Here is a 22736-nt window from a genome sequence, read left to right on the forward strand (position 1 = left end):
CTCCTCCGATTTGACACTCTTGCTGTCGGGACGTTGCTCAGTTATGCAAGCGAGCTCAGGGTCAGTGCTGCCGCCCTGCACTCCCTTCCTTGTTTGGAATAGTCATGTCCAGCCATGGATTATGAACTCCTAGATATCAGGACTGTCTTACTTTTATCTTTTTCTTTAAGTCAACTCCTGTGTACCGTGTGTAGTTCTGAAAGAGGAACGAGTGAGAGCTTTTAAAGAGGACCCTTGGATATGGTAACCTGCTGGCTCCTGATCAGCTCTTCACCATTGCACAGCTGGGGAGCATGTGCTTTTGTTCCACAGTGTTGCTTGTTCCCCCAGAACAGCCTGTGGAGTTTCTCACCAGCTCTGTAGTGACAGTGCCACCTAAAGAGTTGCACACTCTTGACCAAAAACCCAGAGCTTAACAAGAAGTGCACCCAGACCCCGTTCATCTATCAGACTTTGTGGCAAAATGCACAGAAAATGAAACTACAAAGAAATGTACAGAGACACAGTGGGGGCAATATATCTTTAATTTTTTTTGCTTTTGTTTTTTAGTATTACAGTATATTCTTATAAAAAGATACAGATAAAAAGGACACTACAGGATTTGTACATTTAATTCACTTATAGTCTTAAACTGACTAAGAAATGAGGATAGGCCAAGGCATTACAGCAGCACACAACCTCCCACTTCAGTAAGCAGCACTGTACTTTCTAGCTTGGCAGGCAGGGCCACCTCCCAAAGTGACCTGTGAGTTTCAAGCTGAGCAGGCTTGCAGGGGAGCAGAACAGCTGCAGGTGGGGATGACTTGGAAGGGAGGCATTGAGCACAGAGTGGCTCAGGTACCAAACATTCCCTCACAATTCTAAAAACTGCAAAGAACTTTAAAAAGCCTGTTTGAAGGTGAGCAGGAAGGGAGCAAATGGCTTGGCAGAGAGGCTTTTCTAGATCTCTTGGCTCAGAGGTTCTAGTAGGGGAGGCTGAAAGGACCAAGCCCTTCATGAGCTGTGGTAGAAACTAGGGTGGCCAATGGAGACTACCTCTTTGGATGGCAGGAAATCTCCTGTGTCAAGTAAAGAAGCCAAGGAGCCATGGCCAAACACCTTGTGTGTGTTATCCATGGGTAACAAACCAACCAGTAGAAAGATTTTGCTGACCTGGGGTAACCTGGGGAGGTGGGCTGGAGAAGGAAAGGTAAAGCAGATGAAATCTTTCTTTGACCATGAATATTAGCTCAGAGGAAGGAGAACTGTCCCAGTTGGTCTCACTGGTGTGTTAAATCCGGTGAGAAGTTACAGGGCATGAACCACTTTTGGCCACCTAGCCAAGCTTCTCTGCAATTATGGACCGAATTTGTGTGGAAGGGTGAAGTTTGAGCGAGCAACTGTGCACCTTAACTCTTCTCGATCTTCTTACTGTGACATGTGATAAAAAACAAACATCTTTTGTAGAAAGTGTTTTAAAATAACCAGTCTCCATCAGTTCACCACAAGCTTTAAAATAAGTGCTTTCCCAGAACCAAGATCACCAGGGGCAAAGTAATTATGAAAAAAGCCAAAAGGTTTTTTTTTCCTTACCTCCCTTCCCACACCTCATTTCACTGCTCACCTGCATCCCCTGGCCTGGCTCAGCTGGCACAGCAGCCAAGCCAGCTCTCCAGCTGGTGTAATGCCCTGGCACAGTCTCAATAGTCTTTGCTGTAATGCAGTGTATACATACAAACATAGCAAACTAAAATAAGGCAAAATAAATAGAGGTGTCAGATTTACAGGTTCCCCTTAGAGATTCCTAAAACCTTTTTTTAAAAAAAAAAATCATTTTACCCCCAAACAAACAGACAAACAAAACCCAAAACAACCAACCTAGAAACAAAACTGCATATATCATGTACATCATCTACTGTACAACAGATCTCCTTTCCCCTCATGGAAACTCCTGACACAAGCTTCTCCCATGCAACCCAGCTCAAAGTGTGATCTTTCCTAAAGAAAAGGAAAGATTTAGCCAGTGGGGCCGATCATTATGGAAACTCCTGCCCCACGGTCTCCCACCAGGATCCTTTGCAATTCCTTTCCCTTGCTCAGACATTGTGAACACATTACAGAAATGCTTCTGAAAGACATCCAGGTTGTTTCCCCAGTGAGGAAGTCTCTCAGCCCTGAACACTAGTCCTAATTCTGCTCTCGTAGGGAACTGGTGCCTGGACAATGGCTGTGCTACAGAGCATGGAAAGGTCTTGCTCCTTGAAGTCACTTTACCTTGTAGCATTTCTAGAGACATGAAAGACTGAGAAGAGTGACTCAGTTCAAAGGAAGTGGAAGGGGGAGGCAGTTTTCTTCAGTCTTTTCTGGGATCATCCTAATGCAATCTGTGCAGAGACACAGAGGTGAGTGAGCACTAGACCTCTAGGGACAGATTCTGGAGAGCTAGAAAGTACCTCTTCTAGGTGTGAGGAACTTCATCTTAGAATCAGCAATTACTGCATTTCTGTAGGAAGCAGAACAAACCCTCAATTATGCCTTTCTTTCTCACATCTCGCTTCTTCTCCACTTATTTCCAACGTCAGAGTGACTTCTCTTAAAATGCTGGTTCTAGGCACAGGTGCAAGGACAACAGCAGACCCTAGCTCTTCTCCAGTGTGATGTTAGACCTCAGACTGCTTCCTAAACCTACTCAGAAATAAGATTTTCCTTTCTCCTTCAGCAGCTGGCAACTCAACCACAACTGCTGAAGAAGAGAGTATTACATGCACTCACAATACCCAAGAGATGAGAAACATGGACAAATTTGGCTTCAGCAAGAATCTGATGCCAGGCCCTACAGCAGAGCCAATTTTTTCCTTATCTTCTGTGTGGGTAACCTAATCTCACACAGTAGATAATTGAATGGGCCTCGCTACTTGTCACCACTTGTACGAAAACATTGCTTGCCTCAGCGTGAAACTGAGCTTTTCCAAAACCTTCTTTATGAACTTTCACCGTGGAGTCAAGAGCCTGGAGGACTGTCCAGCACACTGAATGAAGCTTTTGGCCACCATCAGTGATTCAAAACCGGGGGAGCCTGGGGTGCTGGAGTGCTGAGAAACTCAAGCTGTATTGAATCAGGGCATGACTCTGAGCTTTCTGTCCATCCCCTTAAGGATCCCATAGCTGATTTACAGGAGTTTCACAATCTCTCATTATTAATGTATGAGTCAAGGAGGTGGCAAAATTACAGCAGCTTTCTTTGGCTCCCAGTGTGGCTGGAATGTTGTTATGTACCATCATACAGGACCTCTTTAAATCAAGGCTGAACTGTGTATACAAAGGGACAGAGGATTTATCACTCTCTGCTTTTGCTACATTTGTGGCCTGGCAAAGTGACTTCAGTTTCAGAAAGCACAGCACAAACCTGGTTTGACAAATACCAGAGCAGGGGAAATGCTGTATTTATATTCAAAGGGTTTGCCCTGAGGTGTTTTTTCTCTGGCAGCTGCCACACTGACAGTCTGCCTTATCAAACAAGTACCTGGGGAGCAAGCAAGCAGCTGTACTTGCACATCACCTTGCACCAGGACTGACCTTGGCACTACACGTGAAGTTCTGGGTGAGTTCTAAACCCAGGAAGAACAAAGAGGGAGGGAAAAAACCTACAATGTTCTAATCCCTAAAAGCATAATCTTTGGAATTCAGGGATTATTCAAATCTAAACTCAATTGTATACCAATTTGGCACATATTACCACCTCTCATATGGCTTACATGGCATAGGTTACATGGCATGCTTTAAAACAAGACAAACAAAAGGGCTGGGATATATAGCAAGTCTAATTCAGGGAGCAGCAAGGAGCTTGTTAATATAATTTACAAGAGACATTTCTAAAAATCCATTTGTAATTTAAAATAAAAATGCTTTAAAAAGTGAGATTTTTTCTTAAACTTTCAAAAACCTTTATGAAATAGTCTTTCTTCTACAAGGTGCTTGTGTCCACTGCAATAGGCATTGCTGTTAATAGCTAATCCCAGAAGGGGAGTGGGATAGTAAGGGAGGAGAATGCACCCAGCTCTTGTAAGATACCAGCTCTTTACGATGAGTATTATACAGAGGCGCGGCAGTCTGGAATGTCCTAAATAGGGAAATCCTTGGGTGGGAGACTCAAAATTCAGTAAACAATGAAATATCAGAGTTTAACAATTCTGACTTTTTTGCTTCTCTTCTCTCAATTTTCTTTTTTTTTTTTTTTTTTGCTTTTCATAGTTTACATAATTATTTAACTCTCAAAGTGTTCAGAAAACCACCACAGTTTGCTTCTCCAATATTGTAGTGTGTAATACTGATCAGGCAGCATGCATTGCAGAGGAGGTTCTGTTCTGCAGACTCAGTGCAGAGCCTGAGGTTAAGTGACATTCAGAGAAAAATCAAACCAAATGATTAAACTTCCCTGGGATTCCTTGACATTTTGTGCTGTTGACTAATGCAGCAATTTGTAGATGGTGAGTCTCTCTCCACAAATGTTCTCTCTTTTCTTCTTGTCTAGGAAGAAGAATCCATCATCTTTCTTTATTTTCCTCTTTTCCTTCTTCAGGGAAGATAATAAAAAAAAGAAGACAAGTTTGGAAAAAAAAGGCTAAAAAAAAAAAAAGCCATGACAGTCCACGCAATCCAATCCCTTTCCTTGAACCATAAAGACACACAGAATTCAAGCCTCTTCTTGATTTTCTGCCTATATTTAATTCATGTAACCGAACTACAAATTTGTTTGTTTCTTCTGAATTAACCTAACTCAAAGCCTGCTTGACTTACACAATTCTGTGTTCTCCCCAAAAAACTTTCAGTTTTAATTATGGGGCTCTCCTTCGCTTGATCCCGAGTGATTTCTTCAAAACGAAAAAGTCAGCGTGCTCCAAGGCCCTCCTTTGACACCATTCACATCTTACTGAGTGACGTGGTTCCCCTTGGCAGGAGTGAGGTGTGTGCAGTGCAGGTCAGGCTGTTAGACAGGAAGACCAGTTCATGCCAACAGCAATCACAGCTAGCATCAAGTGGAAAAGAAATCTCACTTTTGGCAGGCAGTGAAACTGTTTGCTGTTTGCTACTGGAGACCTGCGGATGATATTAGGGAGCTCCCAATTTCCAATCTTGCCAAACAGATAAGAAATTTTCCACTGATTTTCTGCCAGCCTCCAGCAATGACAATAGGCTCTACAGTCATCTACTTGTAATCCCAACCTGGCAGTGGCTTAGTTTTCTAAAGCAAAGCCAGAGTTTCTTTCCAAGAAGATGCATTTCATAGCTTTGAGACTCAACCACCAAGAAATTCCAGAAAACTCCTTTTAGCAAAGCAGAATTCAAAAGACTTTTGCAAATTACTGTATGTTGATCTTGATTCTTGAATTTCATTTTGTTACAGAAACTGAAGACTTCTTTCTAAGCTTCACTTGCTTTGAACAGTGTAGGCCACACAAAAACACTACACAGGACATGTGCTTAAATGCATTTTTTAGGTGCTAATCAATGGCTTATAAAATCCAATCCTAGAAGGGAATTGGAAACTTGAGAACCACATCCCGACAGACTCCTGAAGGCCAGTCTAGATCCTGAAGAAGTGATAGTTGTTTACAGAGTTGGTCTGAAATTAGTCTTCCTTGTTATCAGCAAGATGGAGATCATGACTAGTTTTTACTTTGGCACACAGAAAATTATCTTGCTCCAGCTGTGAGGCCGTCTGCAAGGCCCAAGTACTTTCTGTCATCACCATGAGGCTTTTGATGACACAACAAAATCCCAGAAGCAAACCTGTCAGCTTGCATGGCCCAGTCACAGGCTCTGCTGGATCCACAGAGGCACTTTTATAATGGTTCAAATTAGGAGCACAGAAGAGGGATGAGAGGAGAGCTGATCATGGAAAGGTATCGTCTCTAGCTACAGACCAAAGAAAGCCTTTGGGGCAGCTGTCAGCCAGGTGCCATCACACACATTCATCTTCCTTGTTTTGCACTTTTTCATCACCTTCTTTTAGCTGATTATTTTTCTTTCTCTCGTAATTAATAATTTAGCTTTGTCACCACCCGCTCACGGCTTGTCTCTAAGCCTTGGTTCCCCGAACGCTTGCGGTTACGCTTGAGCTTGGACAAGTCTTTGTCAAAGACTTCACCCGACCTTAATGCTGACACCAGGTCATCAAACTCCCCACTCTCTTCAGAGATGCTTCCAGCTTTTGATTTCTTTTGTCTCCTCTCTTTTTCCCTCTGCTCTTTTAGCTGTGGAGAAGAACACAGAGTTTTAGGATTAGCTAACCAAGGTGCCAGATCACTTAGGTACACTGCCAAGAAGCAGCTAAAATGCCTCAGCACAGATTAGGGGAAAAAAAAGAGTAGGAGCTTATCCACAAGGCCATCACCTGTGCCAAGAGCAACAAGAGGCCACGCTGGGCTTCTCTTCTACACAGGGGAGAAGAAAGCAGAAGAAATGAGGAATGAGTAGCAATGCACGTCTGCCTCACAAAGCACAATCGGCCCGCAGCAAGAGGACACACGGGATCTGTCCATGCTGCTGCTGTTTTGCACTAATTTTACAGCAGGATAGTGTCAGCTCAGCTCTCTCCTTCCACTGCTCGGCTCCAGAATCAGCAGAACTGGCAAGGGATGGTGGTGGCTATCAGGAAGCTGTCGCTCATCCTGCAAATGCTAGCCCCACACTGCAGGAAGACCCTTTCCATAAGGGATCCCTCATGGGGTAATAGCCTATGAAACCATCCCACAGTGCTTTAACAGTGGGCCCTGAACTTCCCAGGCTGGCTGAGAGGAAACTTGAGCCTATCTCCTGGCATGTTATCCTTGTGTCTAGCAGTAAGGCTGCTGGCATCCTGATGTTTTACCTCTCTCCTCTTCTGAACGGCAAAACCCTCTGCTTTTGGCTCAGCAAACATTTAAATAGCAACTCCCATGGCACGGCATGGGGCCATGGAAGCACCGAGGGGGAAGGAGGAAAGGCACTGCTGAGCTCTCAGGCAGCACACAGGCTGAGCTTAGTTCACACCAACCCCTGGGGACACACACGTCTGTCTCCCAGCAGCAAAACCCACAGAAAGCTCTCCTGCCATGTCAAGGCCAGACACAGCCCCAAGAATCAAGGCATTAAGGCTGGCCAGAGAGAAACACTGCTAGTGTGGGCTGCAGCAGGTGCCAGGGCATCTTCTGTGTCCCTGTGCACTGTCAGATGACAGGCACACAGCAGATGATGATGGAGTCTGACTGGAAGCTGACCAGCTTGGCAGGACTGAGGGAAATCTGGTTTCTTTGCTTGCAGCCCAAAAGCAGGATAGTCTGGAGTGGGCTGGTGGCAACCCCATCCTGCAAAGTGCCAGGGCAAAAATGCCTGGGCTAGATTTGGTATCTGAATCCAAAAGAGGGAAATTTGAGAGTCAAACTGTACATCCTTGAGAGCTGACAAGACAGACAGCAGGAAAAATGTCATAATGTGAGAACAGAATGATGCCAAAGAGAGGTGTCAGGGAGAAGAACATAAAACAGTGACAGGATGTGAGCACTGGAATTTCTCTCAAGACATGAAAAGGTGAGGGAAGGAAACATCTTCTTGTGCCCAGATCCTCACCATGGCCTCCATGCGTGCCCTGCGCTCCTCCTCTTCCTTTTTCTTCCTCATATTCTCCAGATCTTGCTTGGCTTCTGAAAATGACTGTAAGAAAGTGTCGAAGATGCCAAAAAATTCATCTGGCTGCATCTTGCCCTCGGTCTCTCCAAAATGCTTCAGTGCCTTGGCATACTGTCAAGAGGGCAGAAAACACAAGAGCCATAATTAGGTAGGCAGTTTGGTGAAGACAGCAAGGATAGCTTACGAGTAACCACACCATGTAATTCAATACCCTCTGAGCATTCATGTGGCAAGAGTACAAACTACCCCCAGCAACAGAAGTGCTTCTCCTCAAGGCAGGTGCCTCTATCCCTGAAGAGTCTGCTCTCCTGGATATCCTTTGGGCAACACACAGCAATAGTGCTGGGAGCTCTAACTGCCCACCGATACAAAAAAATCATGTTTAGTTCCTGAGGGCAATAGAGTAATTTCAGAGGATGACACTGTGGCCACATCTCGGCTGCAGCTGCAGGACTGCCAGGGCATAGAAGACAGTGAGCTAGCTGGGGAAACAAGTGGTTTTAGTCCATACTTTCCCCTTCCATCCCTTCAGATCCACTTTTAAAATGCCTGGAGGTAAAGGTTTTTTTGCAATAAAGCTACAGTCTGTCCTCTCGGAAACCTTCTGCCATGTCATCCATCTCTCTGGAGTCCTCTGAGTCAGGGTGTTGCCCGGGAGAGAGGAGACTATAGACAGACAAGGCATGAGAGAGGGGCAAGGAAAGCAGCCAGGGCTCCCGGGCAGACTTAAAAGAGAGTGAATACATCACAAGTGGTTTTTATTTTAAAAGGCAAATGTTGAGGCTGCAGGACACATATGGAGGCAGCCAACTGGCAGGACTTCAGTCACAGGGCAGTCCTGATGGGGATATGGTAAATTCACAGCAACCCCCGGCTCTTGGACATCAGTCCTGCAGTAGTTGTGCTCTCTCCTTTGCACTCTCACACTCGCAAGCACGTCTCATTGCTCACCAAAATGCATTCAAATAAATGCAAGCACATATAGTCTGTCAACAGCGTGTACACACGTACAGTAAGTGCTGTGTAAGGACACACATCCATTGCCCAGCCACCCTCCCTCTCACTCCTCTGTGCTGCAGCAGGCAGCCCCAGGAACACACACTTGACAGTACCTGTGCCCTGATGCACAGCTTCCCTAGCATCCTCTGCTTGCACTTTAGCACACAATTACAGCACAGCATCCTTACAAAGCTCAGCATTTACCAAACCAGGCTATGGACTGTCTTCAAGCTCTCTCATACATGTATTCAGCTCATACTAACACAGCACAGTTTCCCTTTCCTTTTATGAGTGCTCTTGCAGAATGGAAAAGACAGTAAGAACAGTTCAGGCTCTGATCCCAGCACAAAATGAGTTTGGAAGCAGGTCTTATAAACCCCTCTGGCCCTGTACCAGGTAAAGCATAAACAATGTCTCCCAGTCAACTGCAGGGGGAAGAAATCTCCAAGGAAAGCAACTTCCTTCTGGCACAGCCTGAGAGATTCAGCATCTCCCCTTCTCTGCTATCCCTGCCAGGCCCACAAAGCAGTTTGAAGAAATAGATTCTCTTTTCTTTCTTTAAAAAGACTGTGTTCTCAGCCAGAAACAAACAAAGAAACCCAAAGAATCTTGGAAAAAAGTGTTGGAAGAAATGCAAGTTGCTTTGAGCTACCAAACATGGCAGGAGTTGAAGGAAACACTACATAGAATCAGCAACAGATTACTTCTCTGTTTAACTCCTTTTCTCTGAAGCCTCTGAAGACACACACATGAGTATGCACACCTACACCCTCTCCTTACCCCTCTCCGTAATTTTATCTATATGTATATAATATACACATAGGCTCTTTGAATATTAGGGAAGTGTAGCAGTCTACAGTAACCCACACTGAACCAGCACCAGCTCTTTGGCAGAGAGAATATAGGCTGTAAATACCACAGAGGGAGATAAAGCATCTCCATATGCTCTATTTTCTTGTCTTGCTCCAGTGTGACAATCAGCCAGGGAGACAGGGAAGTGCCAGAGAAAGACTTCAGCACAGGCATTGCCACCACTGCTTGAACACACAAAGCACCTGAAGCTCATTGCTCATACGGGATGTGCTACTTGGAATCTCTTCCAACTTAATTTTTCATTAACTCCTGTGAAAATTGAAAGTAAAACATAAATTAAGAGCAGTGACTAGAGCTGCCAGCTAGAAGGAAGGCTCGTCCAAATGCTGCAAAGCCTGAAGTGAGGGGCAGCCCACAGGAGATGGCTGTTGCACCTTGCAATGCACTGCCTCCATCCTGTGCTCAGCAAAGGGGTGAGTGAGGGGGCACACAGAAATGAGCTGGGTGAGTCCATGAATGTCCACAGGGGTTTCCTAGTCACTTGAGGAAGCTGGAGGTTGAAAAGGCAGGGGTTCCTTTCCTGGGGCTCTTGGATCCTTCATACATGGCAGTCTCCTTTAGAGGGTGGTGTTGTCTGCAAATGTTCTGCACGAGGCCACTCACTCAACTACTAGCCCCAGCTAGTTCATGTCACACTGCCAAGAGGGGCTTTTGCCACTGCCTCCCCACTGCCACTCCAAGGAGGAGCAGTGTTGCTGTGCTGGAAAGACTCAGCAGCCCTGGGAGCCTCCCAGACTCGCTCATGAGTCTAAGGTGTTGTGGTCTCTAAGCAGCAGCAAGGAGGCTGAGAACAGCCTGTCTTTGGTGCCCTGGAACACAGGGCTTAGGAGGTCACAATCGCTTACTGTAAAGCAGTGAAAGATGAAAAGCAAAAAATCTGTGAGCTGGATGACCTAAAATAACTACAAAAGGAAAAATCTGGAGTTCACTGAAATAAACATTATCCCTCTTTCTCTACCCTCTCTGGAAAAAAGCTGACTGAGCAGAGGAAGGCAAGTCAGGAGATCCAGCTTCTGCTGCCAGCTCTGCCCATAATGTGGCTTGGGAACTCATGCTTTTTTTCTGAGCCTTGTGTTCTCCATTCGTTACAGAACAGAAAGTGCCACCCCACTTATCTAATACAGCAAATGGAGAAAAGAAACCAGTTGTTCACATCTGTAGAGCACTGCACTAATGTAATACACTATTGTAAAGAGAGACATGCTGTCTTTTCACTGTTTAAACTACATCAGACCCCTCTGGTTTTATTACTTCTGCCTCTGTGCAAATCTGGTTCTGCAACCACATGTGCTTTTCCAAAGCACTGGTGCTGGGATGAGGGGCAGTGAGGTGCTGCAGAGAGCCTCCACGGTGCTGTTACAAAGCCCAGGCTTCTACCTGCCCACAGTGGCTAAAATCACACTGCCTGCCTCACTCAAGGAGTTAAGAGGCAGCGTGGCACAGAACAAAGTGCTCTGGATCCTCTCTTCTGCTCTCTGTCATGGGATCTGTGTCATTGTGCACAGATCTCTTGACTGTTCCATGGGCAGATTCCCTGCCAAACAACACCAGCTCTTGTGCACAGTTGTGAAATCTGTAGCTAAATCCTCATGCATGAAAAATGCTTCCCAGAATTTTGTGATGTGCTCCAATATTGTGGAACAAGGACTGAAACTTGCTTATTCCTGAAGTCATTTGGGGACAGATGACATGGGCAAAAGCAAAATGGAAAACTCTGTTTCAGCAGGTTTTCCACTGTAACACAGAATGGTATATCTTTTTTCATTAAAAAATTTATTTCTGCACCATAAGGGCCCCCAAGCTCCATGATATAACAGGTCCACGAGCTCAGTGCCAGTTCTGCTTCCTCTGCCAAACTTTCCACTGAATTTATCCTCTTGCCAAAGCAAATCGTTTAGACAGTTGTTTATTTTAAAAAGCCATTTTAGCAAGGAGAGGGAAAGCGGGACAGCAGCACACACAAACTCCGCTGTGCTTGCCAACGAAATGTTAAACAGTGGCAGAAGACCTCTGGAAACGGCAGGAATGAGGCTCTATGAGGAGAAGGAAAAACAGCCATGATAAAAATTTCCTGCTGCCTGTGCTGTCTGCTGTTGTGGGAGGAGCCAATACACAGCTGAATTATACCATGTGGCCATGGAACATGAACTGTACTCCCCAGACAAGTACTCTTGAGTATGCTCTTACGAGGACACCAATTCAGTACTGAGGCAGGTCAAATAAATGTCTTTTCTCTTTACGGGACAAATTCAGATCAGTTAACAGAAAGAGGCATGCCAATTTCAGGCAGGGCTGTGCCCAGATCTTCTTGTGCCTAAATGCTCTTAAAGGATTGTCCCAGGAGTTTAACAGTTACATCGAGTTACAGGTGCTTTAAACAATTCTTATATGTAAGATGCCAACCTGCACTGCAGCATCTGAAGTTCTAAGTTACTGTACAACAGCTATGTGATTTATTTACCAAATGGCTGGTGTATTTGTAGGATACCTCATCCTGGCTTTCTCAGTCTCTGACCTGGTACATTCCTTATTCATTTCCCCAAGTGGCTGACAGAAAACACCAGTCCCCAGAATGCACAACTGAAGTGCATAGTCTGTAACTGCCACCTGGACTATAGCATTTCTTTGTGCTTCATAGCATTCTGCCATTAATGGCTATTTTCTTAATTCGTTTTCACTGCCTTTCTGTTCTTCAAAACAGTTACTGTAGGTGTTAAGCTTATTAAATGAATGTGCAGATTCTGAACTCCTTTCTCCATCGTGATAAATACCTTGCTTGAGAGGAACTGTCATCAGAAAGACTGGGAATGGACACTTTTCCTACCCACCTCACCCAGGCAGTAGCCTCCACAGTGTCTCTATAGAGAGGCTTAAGTTTGACATTTAGCACAGGAAGGGCAACATCTGACCAAGCTGACTTTGTACTCCTAACAAGATCCAAAGTGTCTTGAAAACAGGTTTGTTATAAACCAAGCACTAAGCAGAACAGTTCTGAGGAAGTCTAGTGATCTAAGCTCATACCTGTCAATATTTAAGTACATAGTAAAGATTCATATAGGACAAATGTCACCTTTCTCAAGTAGAAAAATAAAATTCATACCATAAGAGGTTACTCTTCCTCTGCTTGTGCATTTTCATTGCTTCCTCATAGGAAACAGAGAAAAACATTTCATGAATAAAACTCAACCTCTTCTTTCTTATGTTAAAAAAATTTCTTTTTCATCTGTTCAAACACATAAAAACTGGTGAAGGATTCCAGGGCAGAGTTTCACTTTCTCCTGCCCCCACCTTCCACTTTATGGGAAATGGCAGAAAACATTATCCCTTGATCTAATCTATATACTCCCTTATAAAGTGGTATTGAAAGTGAGAAAAACACAAAAAGAACAAGAACCAGCTGTGCTAGAAAGCCTGTTTAGAGAGTTGGTCTAAGTTTTCAATCAGTTCTTAACCAAGCCATCTGTTTACTGCATGAAGATAAGTAAAGTTACAAGGCTTCCTCTGCAAATATGGATGCCTGCATCTGACAACCTGGCCCTTTAAATTTAAAATATCACTTCCTCCCCATGGCCACTGACTTTGAATGGTTCTGTTTAATCAAAAAAGGTCAAAAAGGTACTGCATGGGATTGTGGAAAACATTGTCTGCTGAGAAGGTCAGCACCATACCTTGGTAATAAATTGTTTCCATTACTAAAGAAATTACTTTTGCTAATATTGAAAAAGTTTAAAAAAATAGAAAAACTTCCCCAGTTTGAAAAGATAAGTTATATTGTTTTAAATCCCAGCTGAGGAAACATGGCTCTGATTAACTCATGGTAATCAATTAGCCACATCTATATTTAGGATATCCAACCCCAGCTGTTAAAACTAGGGTTTCATTATTATTAATAAATCTGTAAGTCAGACCAGTTCTTCCTAGGCTCATTTGGATATTTTTCAAAGTCCTCCCTGCCCCACTACCTTTTTTGCTCAATTTGCTTTGCTTTGAGAAATCAAAAAAAGAACAGGATAATCAGATGTCTTGGTGCTTCTCTTCCTTTAATTGGCTAGTTCCATTACGTTTCCATGGTAAGAAAAAAGCTTGTGATTCAACAAGCACAGAGAGCCCATTGAGGTTGGAAGATGTTATAGGCTTTGGAAAGCACATCTGGTTTGTTGAAAATGTCCAGCTTTCTTTTTCCTTTTTTCTTTCTTTTTTAAGAAAGAAAAGAGGAAAAAGAGGAAGAAGAGAGGGCCAAAATAATATGAAGCAAACATGAGAAATAGCTCAACACTAGTAAGGACAGACAGTTCCCTCACTGGAATCCAAAAGCAGCTTTTTGCCAGTGGAAGAACCAAAGCCATAGGTTGAGCAAAAGTTGGAATAGTGTGTGTTCAAACATAGCAAGGGTGTGTGAGGAGAAGGTAGAGTAACGTTTCCTAAGCATGTTATAGTCATTAATATAAAACATCTCTTTATGTTGAGTGCTTTATATTGGCTATGTCTAAAAAAGCGTGCAACAACTTCCAGACATACTGGTCTGTCTGCAGGGAGTTTCTCTGGTTATTTTTAAAGCAAAAGAATGGCATTTTTCCTGCAAGTGTCTGATCAAGGAGTTGCATTGCTGTGCTGGACATGTACCACTTGCTGGTTTTAAACCCCCAACTGAACATATAAAGAATCTGCATTTGGTTTTTGTCCTGGAGTGCCAAAAAGAAAAGAGCACCATCATCTTTAACATCAAACCAAAAGTGCAGTTTAAGCCATGGACATAGTGAATATCCTTCCAGAAATGTGTGTCTAGCTGTAATGAAGTTGAAAAATGTACTCAGTCACAGAAACCTCCAAACCATAGAAAACCAAGTTTTTCTCAGTAAATTTAGTGGGGTGACAGAATACAAAGTATTTTTTTGTGCTTAGAAAGCCAGTATGGTGTGAACATTATTATACTGGAAGGCGTTTGAATTTTCTTGAGCAACATGACAACGATGAAAAATGGAAGTGTTCAGAACCAGGCTGGAGGGGGCTCTTAGCAACCCAGTCTAGTGGGAGGCATCCCTGCCCATGGCTGGTGGGAGGAGGTTGGAACTAGATGATCTTTAAGGTCCCTTCCAATCCAAACCATTCTATGCCACTATGAAAAAATTAGCCATGTTATTCTCCCCAGAATTTTTTCACAGCCTTAATGGTGCTAGACTGCCCAGCTCTGCCCTCTGAGTGCTGCAATAGCTACTGCCCCACTGGTGTTTGCCAGGGAAACCCTCGCTGACAGCCCGTGGCTCCTGCCTTTGCAGCTGAAAGTCACTATTATTACCAAGTTTATCTCCACAGTAAGGAAATGTTTAAATGCTTTTGAATCACAAAATAACACTACTGCAGAGGAACTGGAAGAATGAGGAGTCTTACTGTCAAGATCTTCAGCCTATATTTTCAAAATCTAAGGCCTGCTGATCCAACAGCATAGCTTTCATTAGTAATGCAATAGGTCCTAAAAGGATTGACACCAAAGTGGAAACAATTCAATCCAAAAGAAATAACACATTTGCTTCATATAGCCAAGCACTTGTAATATGCCAGCCAACAAGGGCAGATTTGCCATTATATATAATTTACTTTAAAACTTGCTCTTCTCTAAACATTTTCATAAGCTTATGATCTTTTCATATAAATTCTTCTTCATTCAGCTGAGAGACAGAGAGATTAGTGCCAGACTATAGCTATCATCAAAGAACAAGAACCTCCTTAGGTGTATCAGTCTGGTAATGGAGATGCAGACAGTGAAAGGACAAAATGATTGCAGCAGCACCTGAAGAGTAACACACACATGGTTCTGGGTGTGTAAGAAGAATCCAAGAACTTCAGACAAACCACATGTTTGGGATTTCTATCTTTGTACTGAAATAACCCAGTAACAGAGAAGTGGAAAAGATCAAGCATAGCTGGAGTAGCACTGAGCCAACCACCAAGAAGAAAAATAACTCTATCCCAGCTGAAACCAGGACACCAAACTACCAGGTACCTTTTTAAAGGAAAGAGACAAAGCACAGATGTCCCCAGAATGAGCAGAGTGGAATGCAGTCAGAAAGGGAAGGTATAAAAATATGAAGTCACCATCACTAACAAAGGACCCCTTTTCCAGGAATGGCTTAAAAGGCATTCCCTTCCACACCATGGCAAGGTGTGGTATCCTGTTATGGATACTGCCATTGCAATTCTATGCTGCACAAGAATAATGTTAAGGAAGATTAGAAAGAAGTAGGTAAGAGCACTGATGCTTCTTTTAATCCTAAAATATGTTCTAAATGGATATAGACCACATTGGAAAAATGAGAAACTTCAGCCTAAACAATTTTCAGTATCTATTAAAGTTTTCACTGCAGTCCCAGCACCTTAAATGACTGTTTCCATTTCAATTCCACCTTTTGACTGAGCTGGTAAAACTCTAATCACTTCAAAAGGAATTCTTACCTTGTCTCTAGCCTCGTTGAGAAGGTCTTCTAACTCTGAGAAGCTGAAACTGGCAACAGTGATGAAATCGCTCATCACAGGAACAAACCTGTCCCCTGATTCTCGCATGCGTCTCTTCTGATAATCCAGTTCCTGAAAGAGAAATAAACAGGCGAGTGTCAAAGATTCCTCAGTGATGAGGAAGGGACCAGGAAAGTCCATCTGTTCCACTCACTGTAGAGCATGCTCTGCTCCCACATTCATCCAGAGCTCTAACTTAAAAACCACTTTCTCACTAAGTCAGAAGTTTTTAAGCGAGAGAGAGGAGGTCAAGGTGGGATAAAGGAAGGTCCTGGTTATAGTTTCACTTATCCTCAAACAACAACCACTCCCAAGAAAGCCATCAACATGCTAAGTTTCTAAAGCAACTTTATAATTTAAGCATCAACTACATGAAGTGCTGCGGTTTTTTCCTATGCAAAATGACAAATGATAAAGAGTAGCAAGTGGCTTTAGGATTTTCTATAGTGAGTTTTGCTACATCATCCCTTCCCATGGTCAATCAAAATGCTGTATACTTGGGAAAATGTGCTCTAGGTATCCTCTTTATTTCTCCGAAAAGCACCAGGTGAACAGAAAAAAGACATCAAAATTGATTGTCCCACTGAAGGACAAATAGACAGATGCCAGGTGCAACATTTGTTAGCACCCTGCTAAGCATTAGCTTGGACATCATAAAAGTGACTGAGTTATAAACTGGGGCTATTGTACTAAGAAGAATTATGTTAGAAGAAAAAAATAACACATAAAAACTTAGGAAACAAAGATCCATTTGTCTGCTACCTACAAAAGGAAAAAAATTTGATTGCAAAAATCTTTATTTCTGGCTCAAGCTTTTTAGTTTTAAGCCAAGATTACCCACAGCTATATCTTCCCTTACTTTAATCATCATGCTTGAAACATGGAGAGAGCTACAGAACTCCTCAAACAGACTAATTTATAGTGAGATTGGATGTCTCCCATGCCTGTGCTTGGCTTGTGTGCTGTTGACAGTCTCATGGGGACAATGAAATTATAATCTGGGCCTCATCTTTATTCTCAGCTGAATAATCAGTGGAAATGATAAAGCCTGACTTTCTCTGTAAGGAAAGCAGCATGAAGCAGCAGGTCAAGTTACGATCTGACCCTCTGTTCCCTTTGGAAAAAAGTATTTTTTGTGTTGGCTTTAACTCTAGCTCCATTCATGTTGGGTGCTCTCTGTTACTGGTTGTCAAAACAGTAGTTCACAGAGCTAAACGGGTAGGTTTATATGCACCTATGGGCAGGTTTATGAGAAACATCTTGGGATTTGCTCCCCACGGTGCTGCTGAATGCCAAGAATTACTTTGGCTGTCAGCAATCTAAAATCTGACATGATATATCTTTTGGTCTGGTGTGAGTTGGAAAGAAAATGTAACCACCACAAGGAAAGACCACAAAGCAGAAAAGGGGTAGGAAAAGCAATGAGGAGGTGGCCAGAGAAAGCCCACAATAAAGAAGTGCTACTTCCCCTGCTTTGTATTACATCCTCTTCTCCACTGGCTTTCCTGACACATCACAAGGGACAGTCTTGGGAGCACTGCTCAGCACATCACTTTGCAGTGAATTTTGTCTGTGTTACCATCACTTTGAAATGAACCTTACAAATATAAGAAATATCACTTTACCTGCTTCTAAGAATTATGCATCTTTTTTTCAGCCACTCTCTTCCATTCTAATTTTGAAGCTTATTTTAGCTGAAAGTTGCTCCACTCTCTCCTTCCTCCTTTCTCTGGCAGGTGAGTACAACAATTCTGTCATCTTACTCACTGTTGAAAGCTATGGCATTTGGGACTGTTACTGGAGAGCAGTGTTTTTCAAAGTAAAATTAATATTAGGTGGTCTGCTCTTCAGTTTCAAATTCAGTTCTTCCCTGCAGAATAATTTTCTCAAAATGCAAAAAAACTTCAAACCCACACAAGTAACCAGTATGACTATGTAATCAGCCAGAGAGCTACACCACAGAATAAAAAAAATCCTCTGTATCTTATAGAAATGGTCTCTACTAATCATAGTAGCACAACAGAGGCTGGAACTAGCCCTGGTGGGCTGGGCTGCTGGTTCTCTAGAGGGATGAAATGATTCAGCCATGGTAGTAATTTCTCAAGTGGTGGTTATGATCTCCTTGCTGTCTGAGAGAAGGGCTCTGCTGACAAAATTCCCTTCCATTATTTATCTGTCCTTCTGGAAGTGTCCTACACAAAGGCATCATGAATGTCTTGGAAATGAATGTATCTTATTTTTACAAAGAAGTGAGCTGCAAATCCAGGAAGCCAAATGGTCTGTAGTACCTTTAAGAGCATCTGACTGCAAAACTATTTTTAGCTTTCTATTCTTGAGGGGCCTTGAAGAAACACCAGTCACTGGAGCCAAGGCTGTGGTGAGAACACACTGGAATAGAATCAAGAATCACACCTTCCCCTCCTCCCCCTTCCACCTGACAGTGATCTTCTATTGTTGCTATAGTGCTGGTTTTTACACGCCAGAAAACCACGAACTGAGCAAGCAGACTGGGAGGTGCTGGCAGCCTCAGAAGAAAAATACCATGGCAGGAAGAAGACTGAGGCAGGAAGATGGTGATTGTATGGGAAGGAGAGGTTGCCCATGGAACCCGTGTATGGAAAAGAGAAGAAAAATCAGCTGTCAAGGCAAAAGGACAAATAATCTGATGAAAGAAAGCAAAACAGAATTAGCTGCTCACTTTTTAAAGGGGGGGAATTGTCTGTCTCAGCCAAAAACTGGGCCTCTCTTCATGTCATGAACTCCATGTTAGCCTCCCTTTTACAGATGCTTTTAATTCCCAAACACTGTACTCCATGTATGGAGCAGTATTTCTTCTTATTGCTGCATTTTGCCTTACCCCAACAATCCAGAAATAAGGTTGGGAAAGTTTGGGGTTTTTTTTCACAAGAGGTTCACTGGTTAATTACATGATGAACTGCTGACAATAGCCAGACAGCCCTGGAGGCCACTGACAGGACAAAGATACCTTCCTCTACCCAGAGGCAAAAGCAAATTCAGGTCATGTGAAAGAAAAATGAAGTCATCACTGTCTTGTCTCAAGGTGAATGAGAAGGACTGGAGGGTCCTGTGTTAGTCCCTTGTAATTCTTGCACAGAAATCACCCAATGCAATTTCCAACAATTGGCTTTCATTAGTAGCAGGAAAAAACCCACCACTGTTGCTTTGCTTGCCAGCTCAGCTGCTTCATCTTTAACTAGTTTCTATCCTTCCCTTTGCCTTCCCAAGGAGTGCTTAGGATAGAGGTTAGGGTTGCATATAATAGAGCACTACCTGCTTACTACTACTCCAAGAGCCATGTGAAACACTTGCTCAGCAGCCATCCATCCCTCAGTTAGAAAAAGCATGAATTTTATTTCTTCTTTCAGTCCATGCCATTTATCAAACTATCCTTTTACCTTCCAGGTTGAGATCAAACAAGCTTTTCATTAGCCTTAACTCTGCTAAGATCATCAGCAGGAGCTCCACATGAGAAGCTTTTATTTGTTTTTTCTTGGTTAATGCATTCTGGAATGGAATGGAAAGGAATGAAAAAAGAAAGCCCACTTTATCTTATCATAAAATATATAGTGCCCCTGATTCTGAGAGAGATATTGTAAGTGTGACACTTTGGAAACCTTCAGATACTTACAGTTTCAACAGCTTTCAATCCAGTCTTTATGTTGTTGACTTCCTTCTCCAGCTCTACCAGGCTGCACGGGAGACAGACAAAACAAAAAGAGCAGTGTTACACAGGGGTGCAGGCACAGCCCACTGGCCCATCACGTCTGGTATCCGGCCCCTGGCACCAGCCACGCCAGATGACTCGGAACGAGGGGAAGGGGATCTGTTCCTGCTCTGTGCTACGTTTTGTATGAGATGTAAGATGAGGCACACCCTGCTTGCCTGCGGTCACACGGAAGACTGGGATTTTCCTGGGAAGGAAAGGGAGGTTGGCCTCGGAACATCTGCCCTGCAAACTGAGCCTGACCCTTCAACCAGGAGTGTACACCACACGGCTTGCAGTGACCAGCTGACACATAAGCAAGGAGCACAGCTTTAGCACACACATCACTGGAGTCTCAGATTATCTCTACATATGATTCTTACACCACTAAATCCCATTAGCAGTACATTTACATGTGATTTTCTTTTCTCCCTCACAGTCCAAACATTGTTTTTTCCATCTGCATTTCTACCACATGGTAGTCTGGGCCAGCTTACACTGTAACTGAGCATAGTACTCAGTACTGTTAATGTTCATACATGCTTCCCTAGACACAAATGTTACACTGAATTTCTGCTCATCATATATAAACATGAGTTTCTTTTTTTTCTTGAGCTTGTGAGCAAAATAAGTCTTTAATTTCCAGATAACTAGTGAGTACTTATTTGTGAGTCAGCAGGCATCCCCTCTAAATATTTGGGGAGTAGTAGCTTACATCTCAAAAACACCACTAAAGCTCTAATAAATGCCTTTTAAGTGTGAAAATACATTCATTTTTCACTTGTCTTTCATTAGTTGGATTGGTTCCTTACACGAAGAATCATGTCTGGGTAAATAATATGCATACTATTTTTTGAACGGTGCTTTGGAAAGAGAGAAAAGTTAGTGTTTTGGGGGATGGCGTCTGTATTCATTTTTCACAAGCACTTCCAGAAATGGACCACTGACGTTTTTTCAGAAAGTGCGATGCTTTCTGTATTTCTGTGCAAGACTGATTTGTGCAAAAGTTATAACAATCTTCCTGAAAAAGATTTACTGTAGCTTAATTGACCCTATCTTAGAAACAAACCTTCAATTACCCAGAAAAAATAGCACACTTAGATGAACCACCATAGAATATGGTGAGTGAATTACAAACAACAGCCAGCCTAGTTAGAATGTCTGATTCAGAAATAAAGCAAATACAGGCATATATGAGTAAAGCTATCAATTCAGTTATCTACAACAAAGGCATTACAAATGTAAGGCTGGCCATGGGTTTAGAAGACAGAAATGAAAAAAAATATGATAACAAAGTTAACAAAAATTGCCAAGAACTCCAACTCTGAGAAGTAATAGCACTGGACTTACTTGACTTTTGCTGCTTCTGGAAGATGCTGCAACTCAGATTGGATATCTAGGATATCTGGGTAATTCTTTTCAAAGATCATAATTAAGTAGTGCAAGAGTGTAATGTTCCTAAAGAAAATAAAATAAAAACAGAAGGTAGAAATGAGAAGGAAGATGGTCACGAGAAGGAAAGGATGGTGAAAGGATTGTGACAAATCAGTGAAAAATATTTGGGTAGGAAATGTGCTTGTTTGGACAAACTAAGCAATATATCAGCAGTTAACAGCTGTGCTACTGAAAGAAAATTACAAAGGACTGAAATGGATTAGTCCTTTATGAACCATCCTTCCTAAAACCTCAAGCAATAAATATACTGTATCCTAATTTATTCTGGAAACACCAGCATGCTTCCATCCATCTGTGTAGATGGTGTAATAGAAAAGAAAATTGCGTAACACAGTATAACATTTGTCACCAGATACTTCAGAGAATAAACAACTAATAGTACTAAAGGGACATTAACATTTAAGGGAGAAGCAAGCTGTCCTCAGAGGCAATGTGGGGAAAAAAACCCAAGAGTTGATAAGAAGAGAAAAAAGTTCCTGAAGACTGGAAAATCTGCAAAGAAAACTATTGCAGTAATGAAACAGCTGAGCTTAAGTGCAGTGCCCAGACTCAGTAACACAAAACCAACGGCAGCCCAAGCAGGAGCAGATAGAATTGAGATGTATGAGGGATGCAGGAGAAGGTTTAAGGAAATTTGTAAAGTAAACAAGGAATTTTGCATGTAAAAAGAACAGACAGCCATAACAGCTACTTTGGGTGGGTGAAGTAGGGAAGATAGCAGATGGCTATGCTTCACAGACTGGAGCCTGGGAGCTGGGAACTGGTGAGAACAGAATCTGCACAGGACATTTAATTCATGGAAAAATCAAGCCAAGCTACATTAAGGCAAAAAAGAGTTCAACATTAGCTATACAAGCGTTAGCCTTGGAATACAGAAAAAGGACATTTTGGTAGCCAGAGTAGTACTCTGTTAGTTCAAGCTCTATTAGGCAGGGATGATTTTCTTACGATATTTTACTGCCATCATTCATTCTGTCACAGTCTTAAGTAATTTAACCACAACTATGATCTCAGCAGATCTTAAAATTCAAGGAAGGGGCAAGTTAGTAAAAACTTGCATAAGAGATCTCCAAAGAAAACCTTAGTGCTGCTGGAGTCCAAATGTTATAATCTCTTCCCAGTCTCAACTGGATTAATTTCCAGAACCAGCATGGGGATATGGGGCAAAGCACAGAATGATTATAAAGACCTGCAGTCCATGTCAATGAACAGTAAGCTCCACATTCCCAAACCAGCTGTTTTCCTTATCTACTCTAGATACAACCAGATGAGTCTCTCTGACCTATGCCTTGTAGTTTCATTAGTGGTGTATACAGAGAAAAAATTTGTGACAGTCTTCCATCAGAAACATATGCCATGTTTCACAGGAGACATAAAATTGTGCTCAGATTTTTTTTTGTGTCTTCTTTTTTTGCAAAATCTTGGCCATAAAACTTTGGTAGAAAGAGCAAATTCCATATAAATCCTCCTTCTCCCCAAACTAATTTCAGTTTTTGTGAAATACATTCTGTCACCTATGCATAAGGTT

General features: G+C 42.6%; 1 protein-coding gene across 3 annotated transcripts in view; it reads right to left on the bottom strand.

Moving 5' to 3' along the window:
• Positions 1–506: 506 nt before the first annotated feature.
• Positions 507–22736, bottom strand: part of DAAM2 (dishevelled associated activator of morphogenesis 2) — a 208313-nt gene continuing 186083 nt past the window's right edge. For all 3 annotated transcript variants that reach the window (XM_088161275.1, XM_088161273.1, XM_014877259.2), the window contains 5 exons: positions 21104–21211; positions 19679–19739; positions 15970–16101; positions 7588–7758; positions 507–6233 (listed from right to left, as the gene is read on the bottom strand). In XM_088161275.1, coding sequence (XP_088017401.1) covers positions 6018–6233; positions 7588–7758; positions 15970–16101; positions 19679–19739; positions 21104–21211 — 688 coding nt within the window. In that variant the 3' untranslated portion in view covers positions 507–6017. The remainder of the gene's footprint in view (positions 6234–7587; positions 7759–15969; positions 16102–19678; positions 19740–21103; positions 21212–22736) is intronic.

This window comes from Sturnus vulgaris, chromosome 3 (assembly GCF_052056855.1).
Source record: "Sturnus vulgaris isolate bStuVul1 chromosome 3, bStuVul1.hap1, whole genome shotgun sequence".
NCBI lineage: Eukaryota > Metazoa > Chordata > Aves > Passeriformes > Sturnidae > Sturnus > Sturnus vulgaris.